The 23,495-nt window shown below is 50.6% G+C and overlaps 1 protein-coding gene across 1 annotated transcript in view; it reads left to right on the top strand.

Annotated features, from left to right (window-relative positions):
* The window catches only part of Ak8 (adenylate kinase 8), a 126,133-nt gene that overhangs the window by 49,675 nt on the left and 52,963 nt on the right, over positions 1–23,495 (top strand). The window contains exon 11 of the mRNA XM_028883338.2: positions 17,757–17,898. Within this exon, the coding sequence (XP_028739171.1) occupies positions 17,757–17,898 (142 nt within the window). The remainder of the gene's footprint in view (positions 1–17,756; positions 17,899–23,495) is intronic.

Genomic DNA, 23,495 nt, shown 5'->3' with positions numbered 1-23,495 from the left:
TAACAGACCGTGTGGTTCAAGACAACACAAGTTTATTTTATTATGGAGGCCAGAAATCTTGAACCAGAGGGTTGTCCAGGCTCTGGTCAAGACTGTACACCTGCCTTCTTCTCCCAGCATCTAGAGGCTTCCGGTATCCCTCGGGCTATTCGGCCCTCCTCCCCTTTTGAAGCCAAGCAGTGTAGCTTCCCAACTGTCACTCCCTCGTCTCTGTCTCTCTCTTCTGCTTCTCTATGTGGACCAGGCTGGCTTGAACTCACACAGATCACACAGAGGTAGCCTCTGTCTCCCAAGTGCTGGGATGAAAGGTGTACACGCCACACCCGGCTATTCCTGGCTTCTTATTCCAAGGACTGAAGTGACTCACACGGATGTGCAAACGTAGAAAGGAAGCTTCAGTGCAAAGCAAAACCACAGTGCAGACCAGAAGCACCCTGTCACAGTGTCACAGGAGAGGCTGTTGTTCAGGGCTTTCTTTTCTAGGGTTTCAGAGAAAGAGGAGTTTGGTTGCTGAGGAGCATAGTGAAGGCTGGTCTCTGTTTTCATGAATAGATCTGGATTGTATAAACCTTCCTTCTCATAATGCATCTGGTTTTAACCACACTCACTTAGGCATAGGCATAGATGCTAAATAGAGAACTTGTTCTTCGAGGACACAGTTTTTCTTACTGCACATGCACCTAAAACCAATCTAATCTGTCCCAACCCGCAGCCTGTAGTTGTTGGGTTCTGTCCAGGATTGAATGGAAATGGTGTGTTACAAGGGACCACTAAGGGGAGTGTACTGGTTAGTTTCTGTCAACTTAACCCCAGCCTAAACATACCTGGGTAGAGGGAACCTCAACTGGGAAGTTGCCTCCATCGGATTTGCCTGTGGCCATGTCTGTGGGCTTGATTGTTGATTTGTTTCATTGTTGATTGTTGTCTTTATTGATTTTTGATTGATGTGGGAGCCCACTGTGGGTGGTGCCATCCCTAGGCTCAGGGCACTGGGTCATAGAAGAAAGGAAGTTGAGCAAGCCATGGGGAACAAGCCAGTAAGCAGCGTCCCTCCATCACGTCTGCTCAGTTCCTGCCTCTGTGGCTTCCCTCTGCCCTGGCTTCCTTCCATGATGGGCCATAACCTATATGCCACACAAACCCTTTCCTCCCCAAGCTGCTTTGCGTCATGGCGCTTATCAGCACAACAGAAACCAAGCTAGGACTGGGAGTAACTTGTTTCCATCATCTAAACAGGCATAGGTGCAGCTCGATGTGGGGCGGGAGTCCTTAGGCTGCTGAACAGGCTGCTGAGTGCATTGTTCGGGGAGGGGCATGTGCATGGTCCAAGCCAAGCGGACACCGAGGTTGCTAACCTGTTCCTTGCTAACCTGTTCCTTATGCTTGCTGCCTCAAGGGTATAGATGTCCATTGGGGGCTGGGGGAGTGCTCTTCAGCCTGCCAGAAAAATAAGCTTTGCCCATCTGTTTTTAATTGCGACCACCTTTTGATTGCAAGCGAGGTTGGTAAGGTTGAATAGAATTTGGTAAGGTAATTAATTGTTCTGTGTATTTCAGTTTTTGTGAATTGCTGTGGCTTGTGGCTTGTGTTTCTCTTTTCCCAGTGTTTGATTATTACCGCACTGGGGATAGAACCCGGCACTAGGCGGATACACTGCCCCTGCCCCACACCCTGGCCCGCAGCCAGCGTCCTTTGGGCTCTTTGCTTGCCGAGGCTGCTTTACAAATGCTCTTAAGTATTGTTGATTCTCCCACCAGGTCCTTCCGCCCACTGTAGACTTCAGGTCACAGGCTGGTTTGGAAGATTTGGTATTATTGCCAGGAGTGTGGCAGCTTGTCCCCGCCCCTGGCAGTGACAGTGGGGGTGCCACTGTCACCCAGGAGATTCTCCTAGGGTGCTGTTTATTGCTTCTTTGGGGGGGTCCTGAGGCACAGGCCCTCTAATTTTCTTCCTCTGCCTTTCTCATTGGGTGTGGACGCCAGGCTTTTGACTTACTCAAACCATATCTAAGGCGTAATCAGGAGCAACGGGGAGGCGCTTCCTCTCAGGAGATCTGGCCCATTACTGCATACAATGGCTCCTTCAGCCTCCACCCAGACAAACCGAGGAGGCCCTTCTGAGGCCTAGCTGACAGGTGTGGCTTTCACTGTGGTCTGGGGCCTGGTGACTATGGAGACAGGTGTGTCTTTCTCTGGATGGCGTCCCTCCTTGGTGTTTTGTGCTGTTTTACCCCTCCACAGCTTTGTGTGTTTAGACAATAGACCACTAGCTGTTCACGCTTCCTACAAATGAATGACACACCCAGCGCTCTCAGACCTTCCCAACAGAAGCAATACACAGCATAGCAAGAAGTGCATTTACATAACATGACCACTCAGGGCCTCATTAGTGGGCTTCGGAGAGGCTGCCAAGCCAGCCAGAGTGCTGGCCTTGAAGAGGGGACATGTGCACTGCTCGAGCTGGAGGGGCCCCTTCCCAAAATCTGGGGCGGGGTGGGGGGCGCTAATGATTCTCCACAGTTGAGTTTTGAGAGGAGGGTGAGACGGAACAGGGGACTGCCAGACCATCCACAGCCATGCCTACTTCTTGAAGGAGGCTGTCTGAGAACCAGTGATGTCTATGAGTCAAGAATGCCCTAGCCCACAGGTGTCTTACTGCTCAGGTTTGAGGAATGTTCCTGAATCCTGGCCCTGTGATGGTTAGTGTTATCTGTCAACCTGACATGATCTGGCATTACCTAGGACACAGGCCTGGAGGCACACCTGTGCAGGGGTGTCTTAATTGTGGTAACTAATGCAGGAAAACCCATCTTACCTGTGAGCAGGAACATCCCTGGCTGGAATGCTGCCCTGTGTAAGGGGAGAGGGGGAGCTGAGCGAGGGGCAGCCTGCATTCCTGGCTCTCTGTCTCCTGATTGTGGCTGTGATGTGACCAGCTGTATCTTAGTCAGGGTTACTGTTGCTGTGATCAAACACCATGACCAAAGCAATTTGGGGAGGCAAGGGTTTATTTGGCTTAGCTTCCACATGGCTGTTCATCATCGAAGGAAGTCAGGACAGGAACTCAAACAGGCCAGGAACCTAGAGCAGGAGCTGAGGCAGAGGCCATGGAGGGGTGCTGCTTACTAGCTTGCTCCTTATGGCTTGCTCAGCCTGCTTTCTTATAGAACCCAGGACCACCAGCCCAGGGATGGCCCCGCCCACAACAGGCTGGGCCTCCCCATCAATCACTAATTGAGAAAATGCCCTACAGCTGGATCATATGGAGACATTTGCTCAATTGAGGTTCCCTCCTTTCAGATGACTCTAGCTTGTGTCAAGTTGGCACAAAACTAGCCAGGACAAGCTACTTCAAGCTCCCACAGCCTAGATTTTCTGTACCTTTTTACCTGTGAGTCAGAATAAACCATTTCTTTTGTGAGTTGATTTTGTTAGTATTTTATTATTAGCAATTGTGTCCGAAGTCACAACCCTCCAGGCCTGGAGAGAGACACCCAAAATGTCCACATCCTGATGGTGGGCCCGGGAGATGGACTTTCAGACCTTGCCCAGGACGAGCCTTGGCTGGGCAGAGGCAGCGGTGGAAGGCAGCTGCTCAGCAAGACCCCCCCCCCCCCGAATGAGGCCCTGTCATATCTTTTTACACCCCATGTCTGAAGGTCCCTCTTGAAGGCTAGAGGACAAGTTGGTATACTCTGCTCTGTCACACTTTGAGATTCAGAAGAGGGAGACCACAGTTGCTCCTTTACTTACAGTGTGTGTGTGTGTGTGTGTGTGTGTGTGTGTGTGTATCTGTAGGTGTGTGCTGTGTGTGTATATGTATGTATGTTTGTTCATGTATGTGGATGTGTCTCTGTGTGTATGTATGTGTGTATGTGTATGTATGTGTATATGTGTGTATCTGTGTATGTGTGTGTAAATGGAAGTTTCTGTTCCACCAGCAACTCACAAACTCCCAGTAGCTGCTTCTCAAATAATTGACTCCGAGGCTTAATATTACTTATAACTGCTCAGCCAGTAGCTCAGGCTTATTACTGACTAGCTCTTACACTTAAACTAACCCATAATTCTTATCTGTGTTTAGCCACATGGCTTAGTACCTTTTGAGTCGGGCGAATCATCTTGCTTCCTCTACATCTGGCTGATGACTCCTGACTCTGCCCTTTCTCTTCCCAGCATTCTTAGTTTGATTGCCCACCTATACTTCCTGCCTGGCTACTGGCCAATCAGCATTTTATTAACAAAGAGAGCAATGCACATTTACAATGTACAAAGATTGTTCCACAGCATGTGTGTGTGTATGTGTGCATCTGTGTATGTGTGCTTTGTGTGTGTGTGTGTGTGTGTGTGTGTGTGTGTGTTTGTGTGTGTGTACATGGGAGTCTATCCAGGCATCTCATATGCCCTTCTTCAGATTCCTAAGCATATTCTAGTACCTTTGCCCTGAGTGCCAACAGCAGGCTTAGGAATGTGAAAATACCAAATTATGAATTTTTCCAAGGGTAATCAAGACCTGTAAGGTACAGAGAGTTTGGCTAACCAGGCAGAGAGGATTATAAAAACAGAGTCAAGGAAAAAAATATAAAGGAACGTGTCACATGCCTGTGATCACAGCACTTAGAAGGCAGAGGGAGGAGGATCAGAGTTCAAGGTCATCCTCAGCTGCTTAGCTTAAGTTTTGGGTTTTGAAGTTTTGGGTTTGTTTGTTGTTGGGATTTTTTATTTGTTTTTTGTTTTTTGAGACAGGGTATAGTCCTGTCTCTGTGTAGCCCTGGTTGTTCTGGATCTCACTCTGTAGACTAGACTGAACTAGCCTTGAACTCACAGAGATCCACCTGCCTCTGCCTTCCAAGTACTGGGATTAAAGGGGTGACCATCACTGCCCCACTTATAGTTTAAGTTTGAAGCCAGCCTGAGCTACATGAGAACCTGTATCAAACAAAATAAATAAAGTAAAAAAGACAGAAGGTCCAGAAGCCACTGGGACCTCTGAGCTGATTGGTATCACTGCCACGTGGCCACCCAGCACAGAAACCCCATCGGGGTCAGGCACCTCAGACTCCTCCGGGAACCTGTAAGATGTCGTAAGCCCTCTGCTCACCATGCGTCTGTTCCTGACCTCCTGGTCACCTTTCTCATGCCAGCGCTCCCTGCTGTGGTGGGCTCAGGCCCCCTCCTCACAGCCCTGTGTCCCCGCCACCCTTGCAGGCCTGTCACTGGCTCAGCCGGGTGGATCCAGATGTCATCCCCCCCCCCCAATGGAACCACTTCCTCTTGAGTCCCCCACTGGGCCTCGTGATGTTCTGTCCCAGCTGTGACCTCTGTGGACTTGGGGATGTTCTTTTCTGTCCTCACAGATGCTGCCAACACCTCTTTCCTTTCAAATCAGCAGCAAAATTAATAACTTCACTGTCCATCCTCCCATCTTCTACATTTTCTGGCCAAAGGACTCCAGGGTCCCATCTTGGCTTGTCTTCAATCTCTTGATCCCAGCCCTAGGCGACAGCACCATGGACAGAGGGCCAGTGAGACACTCACTCTGTGCCCCAGACTTTGAAATAGAGAGGTCTGGCCTCCCAAGCTCATTCTTTCTTGAGCTTCGGAACAGACAACATATTTATTCCCTGGGGTTCCATGTGAGTCATTCTTTAGGCAGGCAGCCCCCCTTACAGCCCACAGGGCTTGGTCTGCCAGCCAGACTGGAGCCTCAAGTGTATTCCCTTCTCTGAGAAGCTCGGGTGCTTTCACCTGGGTAAGAAATGAGCACAAAGGTTTCTGGACTCTTGGGAAGGTGAGTTCGCCAGCGTTTCTGATCGGCACTGCCAGCCTCCTTTGCCTCTATGGAAGCCCGCAGTGCATGCCAAGGTTCTCTCCCAAAAACCAAGCAAGGGGCTCCGAGATCTCAGCGTGTGCTCACAGAGGTCGTGTCTCCAGGTGGGGGCGTGTGTGGCTTCTTCCCCGGCTGCATTCCTCCCGAAAGGCTTTTGTGGACCTTCTGAATTTCAGAGACCCAGAGCTTCCTCAGGAAAGGGACCAGTGTGACTTTGCCATCCAAATGTCTGGTTCTCTGAGCATAGGGCCAGTCCCCCCATTGATCTCAGTTGGCTGTGTGGACTCACTTGGTTGGAAAGCATACACTGCCTTTTGGGGGACTAGAGTTCATTTCCAGATTGTGGGTCCCCACCTTGGTTCAGGAGGGTGGTGTCTACCCCTGATCTGGCCTTTGGCCTCATTCTTGGATACTGCTTGGGTTTTTAGTAGAGGAGATTAAAAACAGCCAAAGGGCAGAGGGTGGTGGCATACACCTTTGATCCCAGCACTCAGGAGGTAGAAGTGGGTGAATCTCTGAGAGCTCTAGGCCAGCCAGGGCTACACACTGAGACTGTCTCAAATAACAATGAAGCACCAACAAAAACCAGCCAAAGGCCTGGCTTATCCTTGGTTTAAGACTTTGCTTTAAATGTGCGATGTATTTCTCTTGAGCTGTCCGCAGCATGCTTGGTCCCATCAGGACCCTGCCAGCAAGGACTCGTCTCTTCAGGGGGGCTTTTTGGAACTGGCTTCTAGCTTACCCCTCTTCTGTCTCTCCAGGAATGGAGAGCCGTCCACCATAGCTCTGCCTAGCTGGCTCTTGGCAGGCTTGCAATGGGCTCCTGACTCACCTGCCAGATAACCAGCAGTTAGAGCAGAAAGGCACACAGTCCTTGGGATAGCCCAGGCATGTGCCTACTTCCAGGGGAGACTGCAGCTATTTAATTGGCATAATAAAAATGACAGTTCCGTTGTGTTTTGGAAAAGATCATTACCTGGAGTTAGCAGCATTTCCTCCCACACAGCCTCGAGTTCCTAAACATGTCTGCCTAGTAAGGTCCCTTGAGGTCTCATAGAATCGGAACAGAGGTGGGAGGTCTGAGGGAGATTTGAGACCCTCACTTGAACAATCACCTAGCAAAACTCGCTAGCGGAACTCAAGCACGCCGTGCAGCCCAAACTGGGACGATTACAGCGATTCTGAGAGCATTCTGTGAGTCCGGGTCCCAGGAGGCGGCTTACATCAGAGCCTAGCTGCAATGCCTCATTTTGTTTAAAATGGGGAATTAATATTCTCATCGCTAAATGCACACGAAAGAGCCGACAATAGGCTGCTCCCCCCTTTTGTTTAAAACTTGCAAAGAGGTGCGGAGTTGAAAGACCATGCAAAACCCCCATCTGAGGAGCGAGATCCTTGTGTGGAGCCGGAACTAGCTGCAAGCTGCCTTCCCGCCGAGGGGGAGACCCTAGGGGACCTCTGCCCGCTACCAGCAGCCTTCCAGTGTGGTGTGTTTGTACTCGCTGAAGACAGCGCAGGCCTCTCTAAATAATTTACCAGTTGATTAATAGACTCACAGGGGTATAATTAGTGGAGGGAGAGACAGCGGGTACAGTAACCGGTACACGCTTGGGGGAACAGCCAGCCTTTATTTTTCTACAGAAATTTTCTAGGGTGCTGGGCGTTTGAAGCTAAGTTGGGAAGAGCTCAGCGCCTCTTCCCTTTTGAAGTGGAAATAGGACAGTTTGAATCCGTCGAGTTTAATTTTTCACAAGCTTTAGGGGCCCCGCAGAGTAACTTCCTTTTTATTATTGAAAAAAAAAAGCCCACATTTTTCTTTCATTTTTCGGCGTGTGCACACCCACCCACCCCTGTGCGCGCACACACACAGCCCAAGCAGTAAGTCCTAAACACATTAATTTACTTTTCTATCAACATGGGTTGTCCTCACGCTACCTCCCCCAGGTATGTCGATGCCCGTCCCCCAGAGTCTCACCCCAGCCAGAGGCCTGCTGGAGGGTGGCCTGAAGGTGGATTAATGGATGCCCCCTGTAATGTATGCGTTCTCCAGGATCCCTCACCTCTGCCTGACAATGCTTTTGAAGTAGCTCCCTTTTTCAAATCAAACTTTTGACTTTTCCACTGGGACTGCTACAAAGACTTCCTTATGGAAACGAGGTAGCAATCTTCCTTTCCGCCCAGTAGAGAGCGGTGGCCGGGCAAGCCAAACAGGACACTGGTTTAAAAGTGCTGTTTGCATTTTGAGGGTCCAAGGGCCTGTTAATGAGGATGCATCTATAAAGGGGGTCAGTATACATGTGTACCATCCCCCTCCCCCGCCATCAACAGGTTTGGGCCGCTCGGAAGCCTAGTTGCTCGTTTATCTTCACTGGGCTTTCACTGCAAAATGCACATTGTCTTTCTACATGATCAAAATGACATCAGGAAGAGGGCATCACCTAGGCCCCACATGCCCTGAAGCTTTCCGTTCAGTGACTAGGCCGGTGGGAGAAACTGAGGCAGCTGGAGATTCTCCATTCATGGATGCAAGCTGGAGCAAGAAGCCAGGCAGCAGTCTCTCCCTGCTGGGGTCTCACCCACCCCAGATTTCCTGCAGAATCCAAGTGTTTGCCGTGTACCGGGTATCCAGTCGATAACCAAACAAACGCAGACGTTTCTAGGCAGTCCAAGGAGGACCCAGAAGTGCAAAGTGTCCTTCTACTCAGAGTTTCTGGAGGCATCTTCCTCTCCAGGGGCAGCCAAAGGCCTCAGAGAAAAATGAAAACTGTGAGGCACTCAGCTGTGAAATTGTCCTTGACAGGTTGTCCCTGGAAGCCCAGCCTGCTTCTCCGGGCAGGAGGTCCCCAGTGTGCCATCTGGGCGGCCCTTGGCAGGGCTGGTGTTGTAATCAAAGCCCCTCTCAGACCTTCTCAAAGGCAGGAGTGGTTGAAAGCCCCTTTTCTTCTGGGAGTGTCCTCAGTGGAGGGGAGCAACTTTGCTTCTTTCTCAAGTGGGGCCTGCCGAAGCCTGAGGTGCAGTGAGGAGGCCACCTCCCCACCATGGCCTCTTGTGGCCCCTGTACCTACAAATCCAGCTCAGGGCTGAGAGGACATCTGGGGGCTCATCGCCCGGTCGGTGCTGGAGCCTCCCTCCCTGCGTGGGGGAACCTGGTGTCGTCCCGTTGGAGGCAGCCTGCATCCTCACACCTGTCTACATCACTCTGAGTGACGCTGTGGCAGCAAGGGGCAGGGGGTGACATAAGTAGGTACAGAGGGGCCGAGGGCATGGGACCTAGGAACAGAGAGGAGGCGGTTCCCGCCCTTGTCTCTGGTCAGCACGGCCATGCATGCACAGGGATCCAGGGCTGGAAGGGAAGAGGAAGACTTCATCCCCCTTGCCCTTGCCCTGACTGACTCCTCCCGGCCCCTTGAGCATGACCAGGTTACTGAGAGGTAAAAGGACCCCCCCACACCTTAGCATTTCCCTGTCTGCGTGTGCTCCGCTCTGCGGCGGAGCGGGGTGGGTGCTTCCTCAGTACCCGACACCAGCACTAGCATGCTCCTGAGGACAGATAGGCAGATATCTGTGAGCAACAGAGCAGGCTGGTGACAGATGAGCCAGGCCCCTGTGCTGTGGACAGTACCGAGAAGACCGAGCTGCTGACACCCAGCACCCACATGCTGCCCTCTGCCCTCTGCTGCCTGTTTCTATGTGGATGAGAAAGAACAAAAAGGTGACTGCATGGAGAAGGTTTCCAGAGAGGCCACCTACCGTCAGTCTAGACGGTGGGCACCCTGGTTGTTAGTTAGGACTCCAGAATCGTGCCAGCCGAGTTCCCATCTGCCATGCGCATTGAACTGTGCGGCCTTGGGCAAGCTGCTCATCCTCTCAGGACTTCGGCTTGCTTGCCTGTGAGGTGATCTTTGATGGTTTCACCAGCTTGCTCTGTATGCACAGTGAACGCGCAGCAACAGGATGCTGGGTGCGAGGGTTGGTGAGATGGCTCCGGAGACAAAGGACCCGAGCTGGATCTCTGAGCCCACACGGTGGAAGCAGAGAACTGACTCTAACAACCTGTCCTCTGCCCTCCACACACATGCTGTGCCTGCGCCACCCCCAGAAATCAGTGTAATTAAAACAATAGCAACAGCAGCATACAGGCACAGGGCATTCGCGTGGCTTACTCACTACCCTGCTTCATAGTGACTGCAATCATTGCTGCTGTGGTGGTACGAATTCGGATGCATTGAATGTATACATTGCCTGTGTGTTTGTGTGTGCCTGCACCTCTGGAGGCCAGAAGTCCATGTTGAGTGTCTTCCTCAGTCGCTCTCTACCTGATTTTTTGAGGCAGGGTCTCTTACTGACCCTGAAACTCAACAGTTAGGTTAGACTGACTGGCTGGCAGGCTCCGGGGATCCTCTGTCTTTACCTCCACAGGGCTGGGCTTATGGATGTATCCCACCACTCCACCACTCCCACTTTTGTGTGGGTGCCGGGATCTGAACTCAGGTCCTCAGGGTTGTACAGCAGGCACTTTACCTGCCAAGCCGTCTACCCCACCCCCAGGTATAATTTTTGGATATCTTGTTCTTCTCCTGTGACAGCCACCTGTTTCAGATGCCTGGTCTCTATAGTAACCAGGAGCAGCCATAACTCTGGTACCCAGTGGTCTGTTAGAGCATGACAAGCTGGCCTACCGAGGTATAAGATGGAGGCTAGTTTATCATGATCTTCACTTAGCATGAGGATTTGGAATAGGGCCCCAGGGAGGGCTTGCCTCCACTCTGCCCTAACATGGGGTTAGCTGACTTGTGACTTCCTGAAGATTGCTAACCGGTCCTTAGAGCCTTGCATCTGGCTCTTCTCCCCTCGGGCCTCTTCCACATGCCTCTGCTGGGGCTAGTGTGGCCAACTCAGATTCCCCATCCCTGTGCTTTGTGCTTTGGATAAGCTTGGGGTGGCTAGGGCTGGCCAGGCATCTCCCCTGTAGTCCTCATGTGACTGACTCTCTTGGTTTCTTCACACATATAAGAACTGCAGGTCCCTTCGGACTTCCTGTGCCGGGGCTGTCTTCCCCTAGCTCAGTGTGGAGATGGGCACAGTGCAGGCTTCCTGGTCTCACCCATGTAGAGTTCTTCTCCTAAAGGCACTGGCAGAACACAGAGCTTGACTGAGACACCGAGTGCCCAGATTGGCTGTATATCCATCCAAGCTCTGCCGCCCGTTATCTCTGCAGCTCCAGGCAAGTGGCTTCTTCCTGTTGTGCTTCTGTTCCCAGTCTGGGGCACTGCTGTCACTGTCCTCATAGCATTGTTATCACGATGACGTGAATTAATACTTGAATTAAAATGAACACACATGCTCAGACCAAAGCCTGGCCCAGCGAAGGAGCTAGAGCACACTTACACCCGCTGTGGTTCCTCCTCCATCCCGACCACAGGGCTTACCACCTGGGTTTCTGCTCCCACACCCAGGGCTGGCTGTCTTCCCACAGATCACCAGGGCAACAGCATCCGAGATGCCGTGAAATATGAGAAATGAGCTGCTTCTGAGCTGCATACTCAAGGTGGAAGGAATCATCTTCTTGGACTCTGATCTTTCCTCAGTAGGCACATCACACTTTCAGTCAGTACACACACACACACACACACACACACACACACACACACACACACACACACACACACACACATTGGCCAGCCTAGCCTCACTTTCTCAGATCCTCTCAGGGCCCATTAAGAGATGTAAAGGGAGGAAAGAAAGTCACCAAGTTGTAGTGCATTGTGTGGCTAATTGGGCATGTTCACAAGTCTTGTGTTGTGCTGTGTGAAGTTGTTTGTAGAAGACAGCCAGTGTGTGAGCGGTCTTTCCCCTCGTGTGTAGTATTACCAGGGGTAAACTGAGATGTCCCCGTTAGCAGCCTGCCCGGGCTGTGGGCATGTCAACAGCAGCCCCCTGTCACCTCGTCTCTGCAGGTATTACAGAGGGGAGAGCGATGGAAGGTGAGTGGCCAGTGTGCAAGGGGTGAGAACCAAAAAAGACCCCAGAATAGCCTGCTTTCCTGGATAGGAAAACACTGGCGCTCCCTAGTACATTGTCTTCCAAGCACTTTGGTTCATTGTTAGGGAACATAGATGTAAGAACAGAAACCTCTGACAGGAGGAAATTGTGCCATATTCTGGAAAATGGAGAGCTGGGGATTTTCATGGTAAATATTCCAAACTCAGAAATATAAATATGGACTCCTCTCTCATATGTTTGGAATCTAGATTTTTTGGGGGGGGGGTTGTTTTGAGACAGGGTTTCTTTGTGTAGTTTTGGAGCCGAATCTTGCTCTGTAGACCAGACTGTCCTCAGACGCACAGAGATCTGCCTGGCTCTGCCTCGTGAGTACTGGGATTAAAGGCGTACACCACCATCGCCTGGCGATTCTCTCTGTCTCTCTTTGAAAAACATGAAAATAGATGTTGGAATATTTGGGACATGGAAGGGTCCAGTAGAAGGTAAGCAGATGAGTGTGGTTGAAGCCCTTTGTACAAGGATGAAGATGACGTAATGAAACCCATTTGTAAAATTGTTTTTTCTTTTTCAAAAAGAAAAAGGCTTTTAGAATCTAACAAAACCTTAAAAGCCCTCCGTCTAATCTTGCACCAGAGGTTTCAAGGCCTGGCAAGACAGAGCCTGGCTCTGGAGTATATGAGTTCCGTTTACCAAATAGCCAGAGAGACCTAAAGGCTTTTGTCCATGTGCAAAGCAGGTGGAGCAATCCAGGTCTCTTTACCCTTTTAGAAACCGTCTTAGCTTTAGAAGACTCACTCGGGTGCAAGACCCACAATTGGCCAGTAGGTGGCAGTGTATAATAAACAAACAGCATCTTTAACAGAAACAAGGGGCATCAGGTCCTGGTACTTAAGGCCCACCACAGGTCATCTTCACGCTCACATGCCAGTCGTGATTCTGTGACAGCATGGGGAGGACTTGCAGGTCACCAGTTCCAGAGGCAGCACCATCAGGAAAGAGGCTCCTGGAAATGGTGGGTTTTGCTTTCGTTGACTTAAAGCAAGATTTAGAGGTTCCCAAGACCCAGGTTGAGTCAGGGAAGGCATCCAGCACTTTTCCTCTCGAGCATCTGGATATATGGAGTGGAATTCAAAGCAAAACCAGCCCCCTCCTCTTTGTGGTCCTTTTTGTTGTTGTTTTTATCTCTCCCTGTCTTTCTACCTGGGGTCTGTTAGTGGATCAAAAGGAACAGAGCGGGGATCCAGGGATTATACTGGTATACTGGGAAGGAGGGTACAGGAGGAAGGAGCCCTATTCTGGCTGGCTTCCTTGGACCTGGACACTGACTTCCACAGTGTTCCAAGGAGAGCTAGAGGAGGAAGAAACAGGAGCAGCTTGAAGAAAACATGAGACATGTGAAGGACAGGGGTGGGTCCAGGTGAGGGGTGTGTGGACAGGGGTGTGTACAGGTGAGGGGTGTGTGGATGGGTGTGTGCAGGTGAGGGGTGTGTGGACAGGGGTGGGTGCAGGTGAGGGGTGTGTGGACGGGGGTGGGTGCAGGTGAGGGGTGTGTGGACAGGGGTGGGTGCAGGTGAGGGGTGTGTGGACAGGGGTGGGTACAGGTGAGGGGTGTGTGGACAGGGGTGGGTGCAGGTGAGGAGTGTGTGGACAGGGGTGTGCGCAGGTGAGGGGTGTGTGGACAGGGGTGGGTGCAGGTGAGGGGTGTGTGGACAGGTGTGTGTGCAGGTGAGGGGTGTGTGGACAGGGGTGGGTGCAGGTGAGGAGTGTGTGGACAGGGGGGTGTGCAGGTGAGGGGTGTGTGGATAGGGGTGGGTGCAGGTGAGGAGTGTGTGGAGGGGGGGTGGGTGCAGGTGATGGGTGTGTGGACAGGGGTGTGTGCAGGTGTGGGTTGTTTGGATGGGTGGGTGCAAGTGAAGGGTGTGTGTGTGGACAAGGGTGGGTGCGGGTGAGGGGTGTGTGGACAGGGGGGTGTGCAGGTGAGGGTTGTGTGGATGGGTGGGTGCAGGTGAGGGGTGTGTGGAGGCACAGGAACACCTGGGTGCACATGGGGAGAGGGTTGTGAGGGAGTGTGGAAGGAAGCATGCTAAAGGCTAGGGCTTGTTTCTGATTGGTCTCATGGTGTCCAGGAGGGTTATGAGACTCATAGAATGCTGTGCAGGAGACCACGGTGTCTTCCTGGTACGGTGGACGGCAGGGGGCACTGTGGTCTGCTAACAGCCTGGAGGTTGTCTGTGGCTGGTTCCCTTCTTGAATAGGTTGAAGATGATATATCAGACCCACAGTCAGAGAGGGGCCAGTCCTGTCCAGCTCCATCCCACAAGTGGCCACCTTGGGATGATATGTTGTCCTGTCTAGAGCCTGAAATTGATGCTTTTAGGAAGCCTGATGTAGGGAGGGCCTGAGAGTTTAACCGCAAGCCCCTAACTCTAGACCGGAGGGTGGCCAGGGCTCCTGGGTCTTGGGAGGTACCCTGCTGAGCCCCGTTAAGCGCACCCAGCCCTGGAATCAGTGAATCGAGATTTTAATAACCTTGACGTCAACTTGGGGACCTTGAAAAGAAGAAAGAAGAGGAAAAGAAAAAAAAAAGCCTAACACCACATGGTGTGACCTCATGGAATAATAAACCATTCACAGCTCGCACCCTGCTAAACTCAGTTGACAGGGCATTTCTGGAGTAGCAGTCCTTTGCAGTGGCTAGAAGGAAGGGTGAGATGTTAGCTGTCAAGCCCCGAAATCAAGCCTGAGGCGTCTAACTTAATGGTGAATGACTTTAGATGGAGAAAAGAATCTCTGGGAGAAGAGAATAAAGGCTGAATGTGCATGTTATCAAGGGGACTCGAAGCTTCCAGCATAACAACAGAGAGCTGGCCGGGGAGCCTGTGCCTGCTAAACTGACTGGTCAGAACACACAGGGCTGGGCCAACATGCCAGGAGCCTTCGGGGAGCAGAGACACACAGGTACCCGAAAGCCGTTAAACAGGCTTTTGGGCCACATTTGGGGTCTACAAGTTTCTCCCCTCAACACCCAGACCCTACATGAGTAGGGCAGTGACCCAGAGACAGTATCCTGAGGGGTCTGCCATTATATTATCCTCTGCCAGCAGCCTTTCCAGCTCCCTTCACCTCTGTCCAGTGCCCCAGGGGGCACCCCTAGTGTCCTTCTGTGGGAGAGGACTACCACACACCTCAGCTCTATAGCCCCTTGGAGACTCTGTGATTTACCGATGCTTCCTGTTGTACCAGGATGATAGACCTTGCCAGAATAACTCAGGATGGGCAGTTCTGGGCAAACATGATGCCAGGCTTCTGGCAGAGCTTCCCAAGCTGGTAAAACAAGAGGATGGGAGTCCCCCCACCCACGGAGTTCCTCATGTGGGAGCCACCTAACGACAATCTTCTGGGAGAGTCTGTCCCATGGAGCGAGTCCACAGTGACCAGTGCAACCTCCTGCAGACAGAAGTTTCCTATTTTAAAGAAATAACACATGGGGCTAGTGACATGGTGCAGTGAGCAGTGTTTGCCTAGCACACATGGAGAGGACTTGAAGCCATGGGTCCGATCCTGGGGATCACATAAACCAGGTATGAGGATATACTCTGGCAATCCTGGCACTTACGAGGTGGAGGCAGGAAGATGAGAAGTTCATAGAAGTTCCATGGTTACATAGTAAGAGCCTGACCCAGGAAGTAATGAAAAGAAGGAGAGAGGGAGGGAGGGAGAGGGGGAGGTAAGGAGAGAGGGAGAGGAGGGAGGGGAGGGAGAGAAGGGATGGAGAGGGGGGAGAAGAGGGAGGGAGAGGGGGCGAGAGGGGAGGGAGGGGGAGAGAAGGGAGGGAGAGGAGGAGGGAAGGGAGAGTAGGAGGGGAGGGAGAGGAGGAGGGGAGGGAGGGAGAGGAGGGAGCTCTTTTTGTTTGTTTATTTGTTTTTCAAGATAGGGTAGCCCTAGCTGTCCTAGATCTCACTCTGTAGACCAGGCTGGCCTCCACCTCAGAGATCCACCTGCCTCTGCCTCCCAAGTGCTGGGATTAAAGGTGTGCGCCACCACCGCCCGGCCTAGGAGGGAATTCTTTGGGGACTGTCTTCAGTATTCCGAGTCTATGCAAGCCACACACACAGTGAATAAGAAATCTTGTCTACAAAGCAGAAGGCCAGGAATAACAACCGAAAGTGTCCTGTGACCTCCACATGCCTGTGGTGACATGCATGCCTGCACTCACATGAGTGTGCCTGCACTGAGCTCTCTTGATTGTGGATGTGATGTGACCAGCTCCTTCAAGTTCCTGCATTGGCTCCCCCACTATGATGGGCTGTAACCTGGAATTATTAACTAAAACATCCTTTAAATCGATTCCTGTCAAGCCCTGAGAGAGGAGATCATTACAGGGCAAGAGACCACCCTAGTAACTGCTCTGAATGGGCAGCCAAAGGCTTTTGTTTGTTTGAGACAGTCTTTCTACACAGGCTGGCCTTGAACTCACAGAGATTCACCTGCTTCTGTCTCCCAAGTGCAGGGATTAAAGACATGTGCCACTGTGTCAGCTGGAAAGCCCCAAATCTAAGGTGATGCTCATCCTTTGGAATACAGCTGTGGATTGTTGAGACAGGGCAGCACCCAGAAAATGGTCACATGAAGGACAGTGCCTCTCATTCACCAGCTCCCATGGCTGTCAGCCTGTGAGGCCTTGCCAGGCTTCAGAATATGCCCTAGGCCACTTGCTAGACCCACAGATGTTTGGTGAGAGGGGAACCTTGCAGAAGCTTCTAGAGAAACCGCCAAGCATCCCCGCTTGGGGCCCACATCCATGGCAAACAGTAGTAATATTTACCAAGTATTTCTGGGAAAATGAGTGCAAAGCGCCGTGATGCCGTGCAAATTGCCAGGACGCCGAACATTAGCAACATGGAACATTTAATGAGTCTAGGAAGAGAGGAATGAGTTTCAGGAAAATGTCACTTGCAGCAAAGTAAACAGGCTTCTCATATCTCCCTGTGCTGGGGACTTGTTTCAGTCTCCAGGTATAAGCAGAGCTGCGATTCTGGAGAGAGATCAGATTCTCCAGAGAAGGGGAGACTCAGCAGGAGGCCAGAGGGGTTGCTGGGAATTTCAAATCCGCTGAGGCCGACTGGATGAAATTTCAATGGTGTGTGGGAATTAAAACTGGTGCTTGGTGTGTATCCATGAAAAGTGTTTGCTGTGATTGCAATCCTTGTGACCCCCACCTCTCAATTCATATGCTAAGATGTTGGTAGGAGAAGATGGGACCTTATGGCATGATCGCATCATGAGGCTTGAGCCCTCCTGGATAGGATCTGTGGCTAAAAATACTTAACCAAGGAAGCTTGACAGCCTGAATTCAATCCCCAGGGCCCTCCACAATGGTGTAAGGAAAGATATGACTCCATAAAATTCAATTCTGACCTCCACACGCATCCCTTAAAAGAGAGGCCGGGGCTGGAGAGATGTCAGCAGTTGAGAACACTGGCTGCTCTTGCATGGGACCCAGGTTCGGTCCCTAGCACCCACATGTTGGCTCAAACCATCTGTGACTCCAGTCCCAGCAGGGAGCCTATAAGCTAGAAAGCATTTGGCCCTCCCCTAGACAGCGGTCGGCCCTAAGCTTTGCCTCTTAGCCTCCATCCAGATCTAAGGGCCAAACACTGCTGTGCTTCTCAGTTCGTGGTGCCTTGCTTTAGCTGCCATAAAGACCCCGATGGAGGATGGTGTCTTGTTAAGGCATGAGGGCCAAGACCACCCAATGCATTGCCCATCTCAGGCAGTTCTGCTGTTCCTGCCACACTTGTTGACCACAGGGGGACCTTGTCCAGGTGGTTCCAATTGACTTCCTCTGCAGTAGCTCAGCACGTGGCCCAGGAAGGCTAGAAAGCTTTGGGCTACAGACTGCTCTTATTCTTCTTCCTCTGCAGTGCCAGACAGCATCATCACCAAGGCTCTGGCCGAGCGTCTGGGCAAACAAGACTGCATCCAGAAAGGGTGGGTGCTGCACGGCTTCCCAAGAGACCTGGACCAGGCACGGATGCTGACCTCTATGGGCTACAGTCCCAACAGGTGAGCTGCTTCCCCAGGGACCCTCCCGAGGCCCTGGCAATCTTCTTCCTACAGGGGACTCAGGTGACAGTGGTGTGCCATCAGTCGTTTCTAGTGCGCCAAAGGAGAGGGTGTCATCCCATCCCCATGCATCCCACTCCGTTTGCCCTGAACCCAGAGTCAGGCTAAGTTTCAAATCCTGCTGCAGGTTGTGGGTTTGAGTTCTAGTTAATGATGCTCTCGCTCTGTCCATGTGCATGACCTGGCCTTTGGCATTCTCAGGTCCACCTCTGAACTTTCTGTTTCCCATGTCTGTTTTCTCCAACACTACCACACTAGTGAGCCACTTGAGGTTGTGTGTGTGTGTGTGTGTGTGTGTGTGTGTGTGTGTGTGTGTATGCGCGAGCGTGCATCTTGCTGGTTCTCTTTCTACCTTTGTGTGGGTTCTGGAGAGCAAACTCAGGCTGCAGGCTTATGCCACGCCATCTTGCCAGCCTTAGCCACTTTAGTTTGGTGACATATTTCAACACAGTATAGGGCATGGCCCTCTCTTACTACGCTTTACTGGATGTATTGTACCAGGTGGCATATATTTGTATGTGCAGAGGGAGAGATTGCCTTGACTTTTCAGCTGATCATCTGTACCCTAGCACACTAGAGATGGGTCCAGCACTCTCTTGGGGTGCACACTCTGAATTCTAAGCCCATTTCTTTTCTTTTCTTTTCTTTTTTTTTTTTTTTTTTTTTTTTGTTTTGTTTTTTTTGAGATAGGGTTTCTCTGTGTAGCTTTGCACCTTTTTCCTGGAACTCACCTGGTAGCCCAGGCTGGCCTCGAACTCACAGAGATCCGTCTGGCTCTGCCTCCCGAGTGCTGGGATTAAAGGCGTGCGCCGCCGCCGCGCCGCCGCCGCCGCCGCCGCCGCCGCCGCCACCACCACCCGGCTCTAAGCCCATTTCTAGATGGGACATTGTCTGCTCTTGTTGCTAGAGATGTCAAGATGAGTTGGCTGTGTGCGTTTTACTTTTCTACATTTTTGTTTTGTTTTGTGTTTTTTTGTTTTTGTTTTTTCTTTTTTGTTGTTGTTTTTTGTTTTTTGGAGACAGGGTTTCTCTATGTAGCTTTGTGCCTTTCCTGGAACTCACTTGGTAGACCAGGCTGGCCTCGAACTCACAGAGATCCGCCTGCTGGGATTGAAGGCGTGCGCCACCACCGCCCGGCTTGTTTTGTTTTTAAGAGAACAGAAAAGGCACTGTTTCTTGCTTTTTAATTTGTTCTCTGGCCCCCTTCCAGAACTTTCTCTGAGTGTTTGCACTTGTAGCTCTCGAGGTTTCCAGGTGGAAGTGATGGTACCCCATCTACTAATACTTACCTTTGCCTCTTTCCTTTCAGTCTTAATGTTTGCCCCTCCTTTACCATTTAATTAATTAGCATGCAAACTGTTACATTTTATTGTGTCATCTGCAACAAAATTTTTGTTGCTTCTCCTTCCTGACTCTTCTCTCCCATCCCCCTGCCTCATTTGTCCTCTACAGCCTCCTTTCCACTTTCAGGTCACTTGTGCCTGCCCTGCCCCTCCCCACGTCCACTTACATTCACACATATGATCATTAAAGGCTAGAATCTGAAGCTGGATGAGAACTCGTGGTTTTTATCTTTCTAAATCTGTGTCACTCACTTAACCAATTCATCCATTTTCCTGAGAATTTCATAATCATATTCCCCTTTTATTTGCTTTATCAATTGATCCATTTTCCTGAGAATTTCATAATCTCATTTCCCTTTTATTTGTTGTATCTGTGTACCACATTTTTATTACCCACTCCTCAGTTGATGGACATCTAGGCTGGTTTCATTGGTATTGTGAATAGAGTAGCGGTAGACATGGATGTGATGTATCTCTGTGGTAGGATACAGAGTCCTTTGGGCATATGCCTAGTACTGGTATATCTGGGCCATGTGGGAGATAGAGTTTTAATTTTTTGGGAAACCTCTGTGCTGATCTCCATGATGGCCACACTAGTTTACAGTCCCTCTAGCAGTGAGTACATATTCCCTTTTTTCATATTGAATTAAAAGTCTCTACACAGGCTGGGCATGGTGTGTACACCTTTATTCCCTGCACTCAGGAGGCAGAGACAGTTGCATCTCTGTGAATTTGAGGCAAACCTGCTCTATATAGTGAGTTCCAGGCCAGCTAAGGCTACATAACTGCTGTGGATATCACTCTGTATAAATAAAATGCTGATTGGCCAGTAGCCAGGCAGGAAATATAGGCAGGACAAACAGAGAAGAGAACTGTGGGAAGAGGAAGGCTGAGTCAGGAGATGTCAGCCCAACATCCAGGGAGCAGCATGTAACAGGCACATAGGTAAAGCCACAGAACATGTGGCAACATATAGATTAAAAGAAATGGGCTGAGTTTAAGTGTAAGAGCTAGTTAGTGGTAGGCCTGAGCTAATGGCCAAGCAGTTTTAAATAATATTAGCCTGTGTGTGTTTATTTGGGTCTGAGCAGCTGCAGAAACACAAGGATGCAGGAGCCAGGAGGACACAGGAAAACTTCAACTACACATAACGGTCTCAAAAAAAAAAAAATTCTGCACAACAAAGCTAAGAGACAACCTATAGACTAGAAAAAAATTATTTTGCCATTATACTTTAGACAGGATTTACACACACACACACACACACACACACACACACACACACACACACACTTAAAAATTAAATGAAAAAGGAGCAGAGTTATCCTGGACTATACGGCGAGCCCAAAATAATCCTCTGAGCTCTCAAAGCCTTGAAAATAGAAGAGGAAGTCAGAGAAAGGCAGGACAAGGGAAGGATCGAACATACCACCACTGGCTTGAAGACTGGGGGTCCCCTGGAAATTAATTCTACTGTCATCAGTGAGCTCCGGGGCAGCCACCATCCTGGACCCATGCAGATCCTGACCTGCAAAGGCTACCTCAGTATTTCTCAGCAGTTGAGGTTGTTAGGATAGCGAGGGGAACTGACAAACCTCTGGGCGCATGTGGAGATCAGAAGACGACTAAAGGGAACTAGTTCTCTCCTTCACTGAGCCATCTCACTGGCCCTTCAACATTTTTATTACATTCATTCATTCACTTATGGACTGTGTGTGTGTGTGTGTGTGTGTGTGTGTGTGTGTGTGTGTGAACCTCTAAACTATTAATTGTTTATTCTGTGGCTAACTGTGTCATAGTTACTTGGAACAGCATATAGTGAAAACTTAGTCGTGTCATTAAGCATATGATCTAGGTAAAACATGTGCAGATCTGCACCCTCACCCCTTAGTCTCTGTTGTGCATGGTTGCTGGCCAGCAACCCCAAGTGATTTGTTAACTTTGCATTGACATTGCATTTCTTTCCCTGTTGGTTTGGGGGTACCTCAGCTCCTCCACCCCCAAGCCACCCCCCAGCCCCGTTGTTTAAGTCAGGGTCACTGTGTGGCTGGCCCTGGTTGGCCTCAGACCCACTGTCTCCCTGGGCTGCAGATGCACACTGCCGAACCTTGGTTTTTATTGTTGGTTTTTATTGTTGCATTAGTTTTTGCCTTATCTGGTTTGGAGCTGTGTTATTGTAGGGGGTACTTCTTTGGTCACCAAAGGAGGCAGGATTTCTTTTTTCTCGATGCTTTGCAGGGTCACTGCATGGCTGCTGAGCACCATGGGCTTGGGTAGGACATGATGGGGGTGGGAACGTGTGTTGGGAGTAGTCTTTACTGCCTGTGACCTGGGGACCTGGTATAATCTCCAAAGGCACAAACAACCCCAGTGACCTTTTTCCTCCAACTAAGCTCCACCTCTTAAAGTTTGCAGAACCTCCCCAAACAGTGCCACCTGTTGGAGATCAAGCGAACAACATGGAGCCTGCAAAGACATTCCCAATTCAAAGCTCAGTAGAAGACACTGGTATATGAAAACAAGGATTCCACTTCTAGGCTTTTGTTTATGTGATGCAGGGTCTTGTAGATCTTGGGCTGCCCTTGAACTCACTGAATAGTCGAATATGACCTTGACTTCCTTCTCCTCCTGTCTCTATCTTCTGAAGTGCTGGGATTGCATATGTGTACCGTCATATCCAGTTTATGTGGTGCTGGGGATTGAACCCAGGGCTTTCTATATGCTAGGCAAGCATGCTAGGAGCTGAGCACACCCCCAGCCTGCCAGTCTTAATAGCTGTGTGGAACCAGCATGCTCTGGCCAAAGAGCTGTAGATACCAAAGCATAGTTACCCTAGCAGGGAGCTGACTCAACTGGAGGACTTAGCTCTCAGCTTATTCTTTTTTATTTTCTTATTTTTTGCTTTCTTTTGGTTAATTATTGTACCCAGAGCTTTAAGGCAGAAGCCCCAGCCAGCGAGGCTTGGCTACTCTCCTAGTTTGCTCTCGTTGCTGTGATAAACATATGACCAAACATAACTTAGGGAGAACGTGTTTTGCTTGCACCCCCCCCCCCCCATGATAGCCGATCCTCCATCACTGAGGGAAGTCAGGCTAGGAATCAAGCAGGAACATGGAGGAATGGGGGTTATCGGCTTACTCAGCCTGCTTTCTTACAGAACCCAGGACCACCTGCCCAGGGACAGCACCACCCACAGTGGGCTGGGCCTGCCTGCATCAGTCAGCAATCAAGAAAATGTTACACAGACAAATCTGATGGAGGCATTTCCTCAGTTGAGGTTCCCTTCTCCTGAGGGACTGTGGCTTGTGTCACACTGACCAACACTCACCAGCACAGCCTCCCTCCCCAGTATCCAGGAAGACACAGGAATAAGGGTGGGAGACAGACACAGGATGGAACGATAATACACTGCGGAAGGCACAGGGGGAGGTGCAGCCACCTCACGGTCACCTCGGGGTGCTTGCAGGAGCTTTTGGTTTAAGTAGAGAAAGAATGGGGTACAAGAGGTTGCATAATTAAGCAGCTCTGCTGGAGGTGTGCTTCTGGCCATCATCCTGTCAGCTTGGGTCCTACAATGGGGTCAGATAAGTTTAACTTGGTTCCTTGGGGTGACATGCCCCCTGGGTGCAGCCACTTGGAGACAGCTGTTCTCTTGGGGCATGGTCAGCTCCACGAAGCTCTGCTGTTCCTGGAATCCAAGGGTGACTGCAGCTTTAGGACAGTGACTGGAGACCCGAGGATGCCTGTGGGGTCTGGAACGGAACATTGTAAAAGCTGACAGTAAACTGTCTTAGTTACTAGTGTCTTGGTCTCTTCAACCTTGACAGGGATGAGATAGGTCCTTATGACTAACATGCTTATCCAGAGCCAAGCAGCAGCCTGGCCCAGAAGGAGGCAGACGTAGAACAAGGGCAGAGAGGCCAGGTTCTCATGCTGGTCCTGCAGCACTTTGAAGAGCCTGCTGTATGATGCCCTCGATCCCCACTGGCCAGTTTTCTTTGCACCTGTTTGTTGTTATTTCATATAGGGCAGCCCCTCGGGGAAGCTCACTAGGCCCAAAGCTGGGATCTGTCCCTTCCTGTTTTCTCTGGGTGACTCCCATTGTGTTCTTATGTGAACTGGCTTCTCTCTAGGTCACCTGAGCTGCTGACTGGAGCCTTCCTTTGCTAGCACTACGGGAAGTCTCTTTGCCTT

The sequence above is a fragment of the Peromyscus leucopus genome, chromosome 4 (assembly GCF_004664715.2).
Source record: "Peromyscus leucopus breed LL Stock chromosome 4, UCI_PerLeu_2.1, whole genome shotgun sequence".
Lineage (NCBI taxonomy): Eukaryota > Metazoa > Chordata > Mammalia > Rodentia > Cricetidae > Peromyscus > Peromyscus leucopus.
Note: the sequence above shows the minus strand (reverse complement) of the source record. Positions and strands in the feature narration are given on the sequence as shown.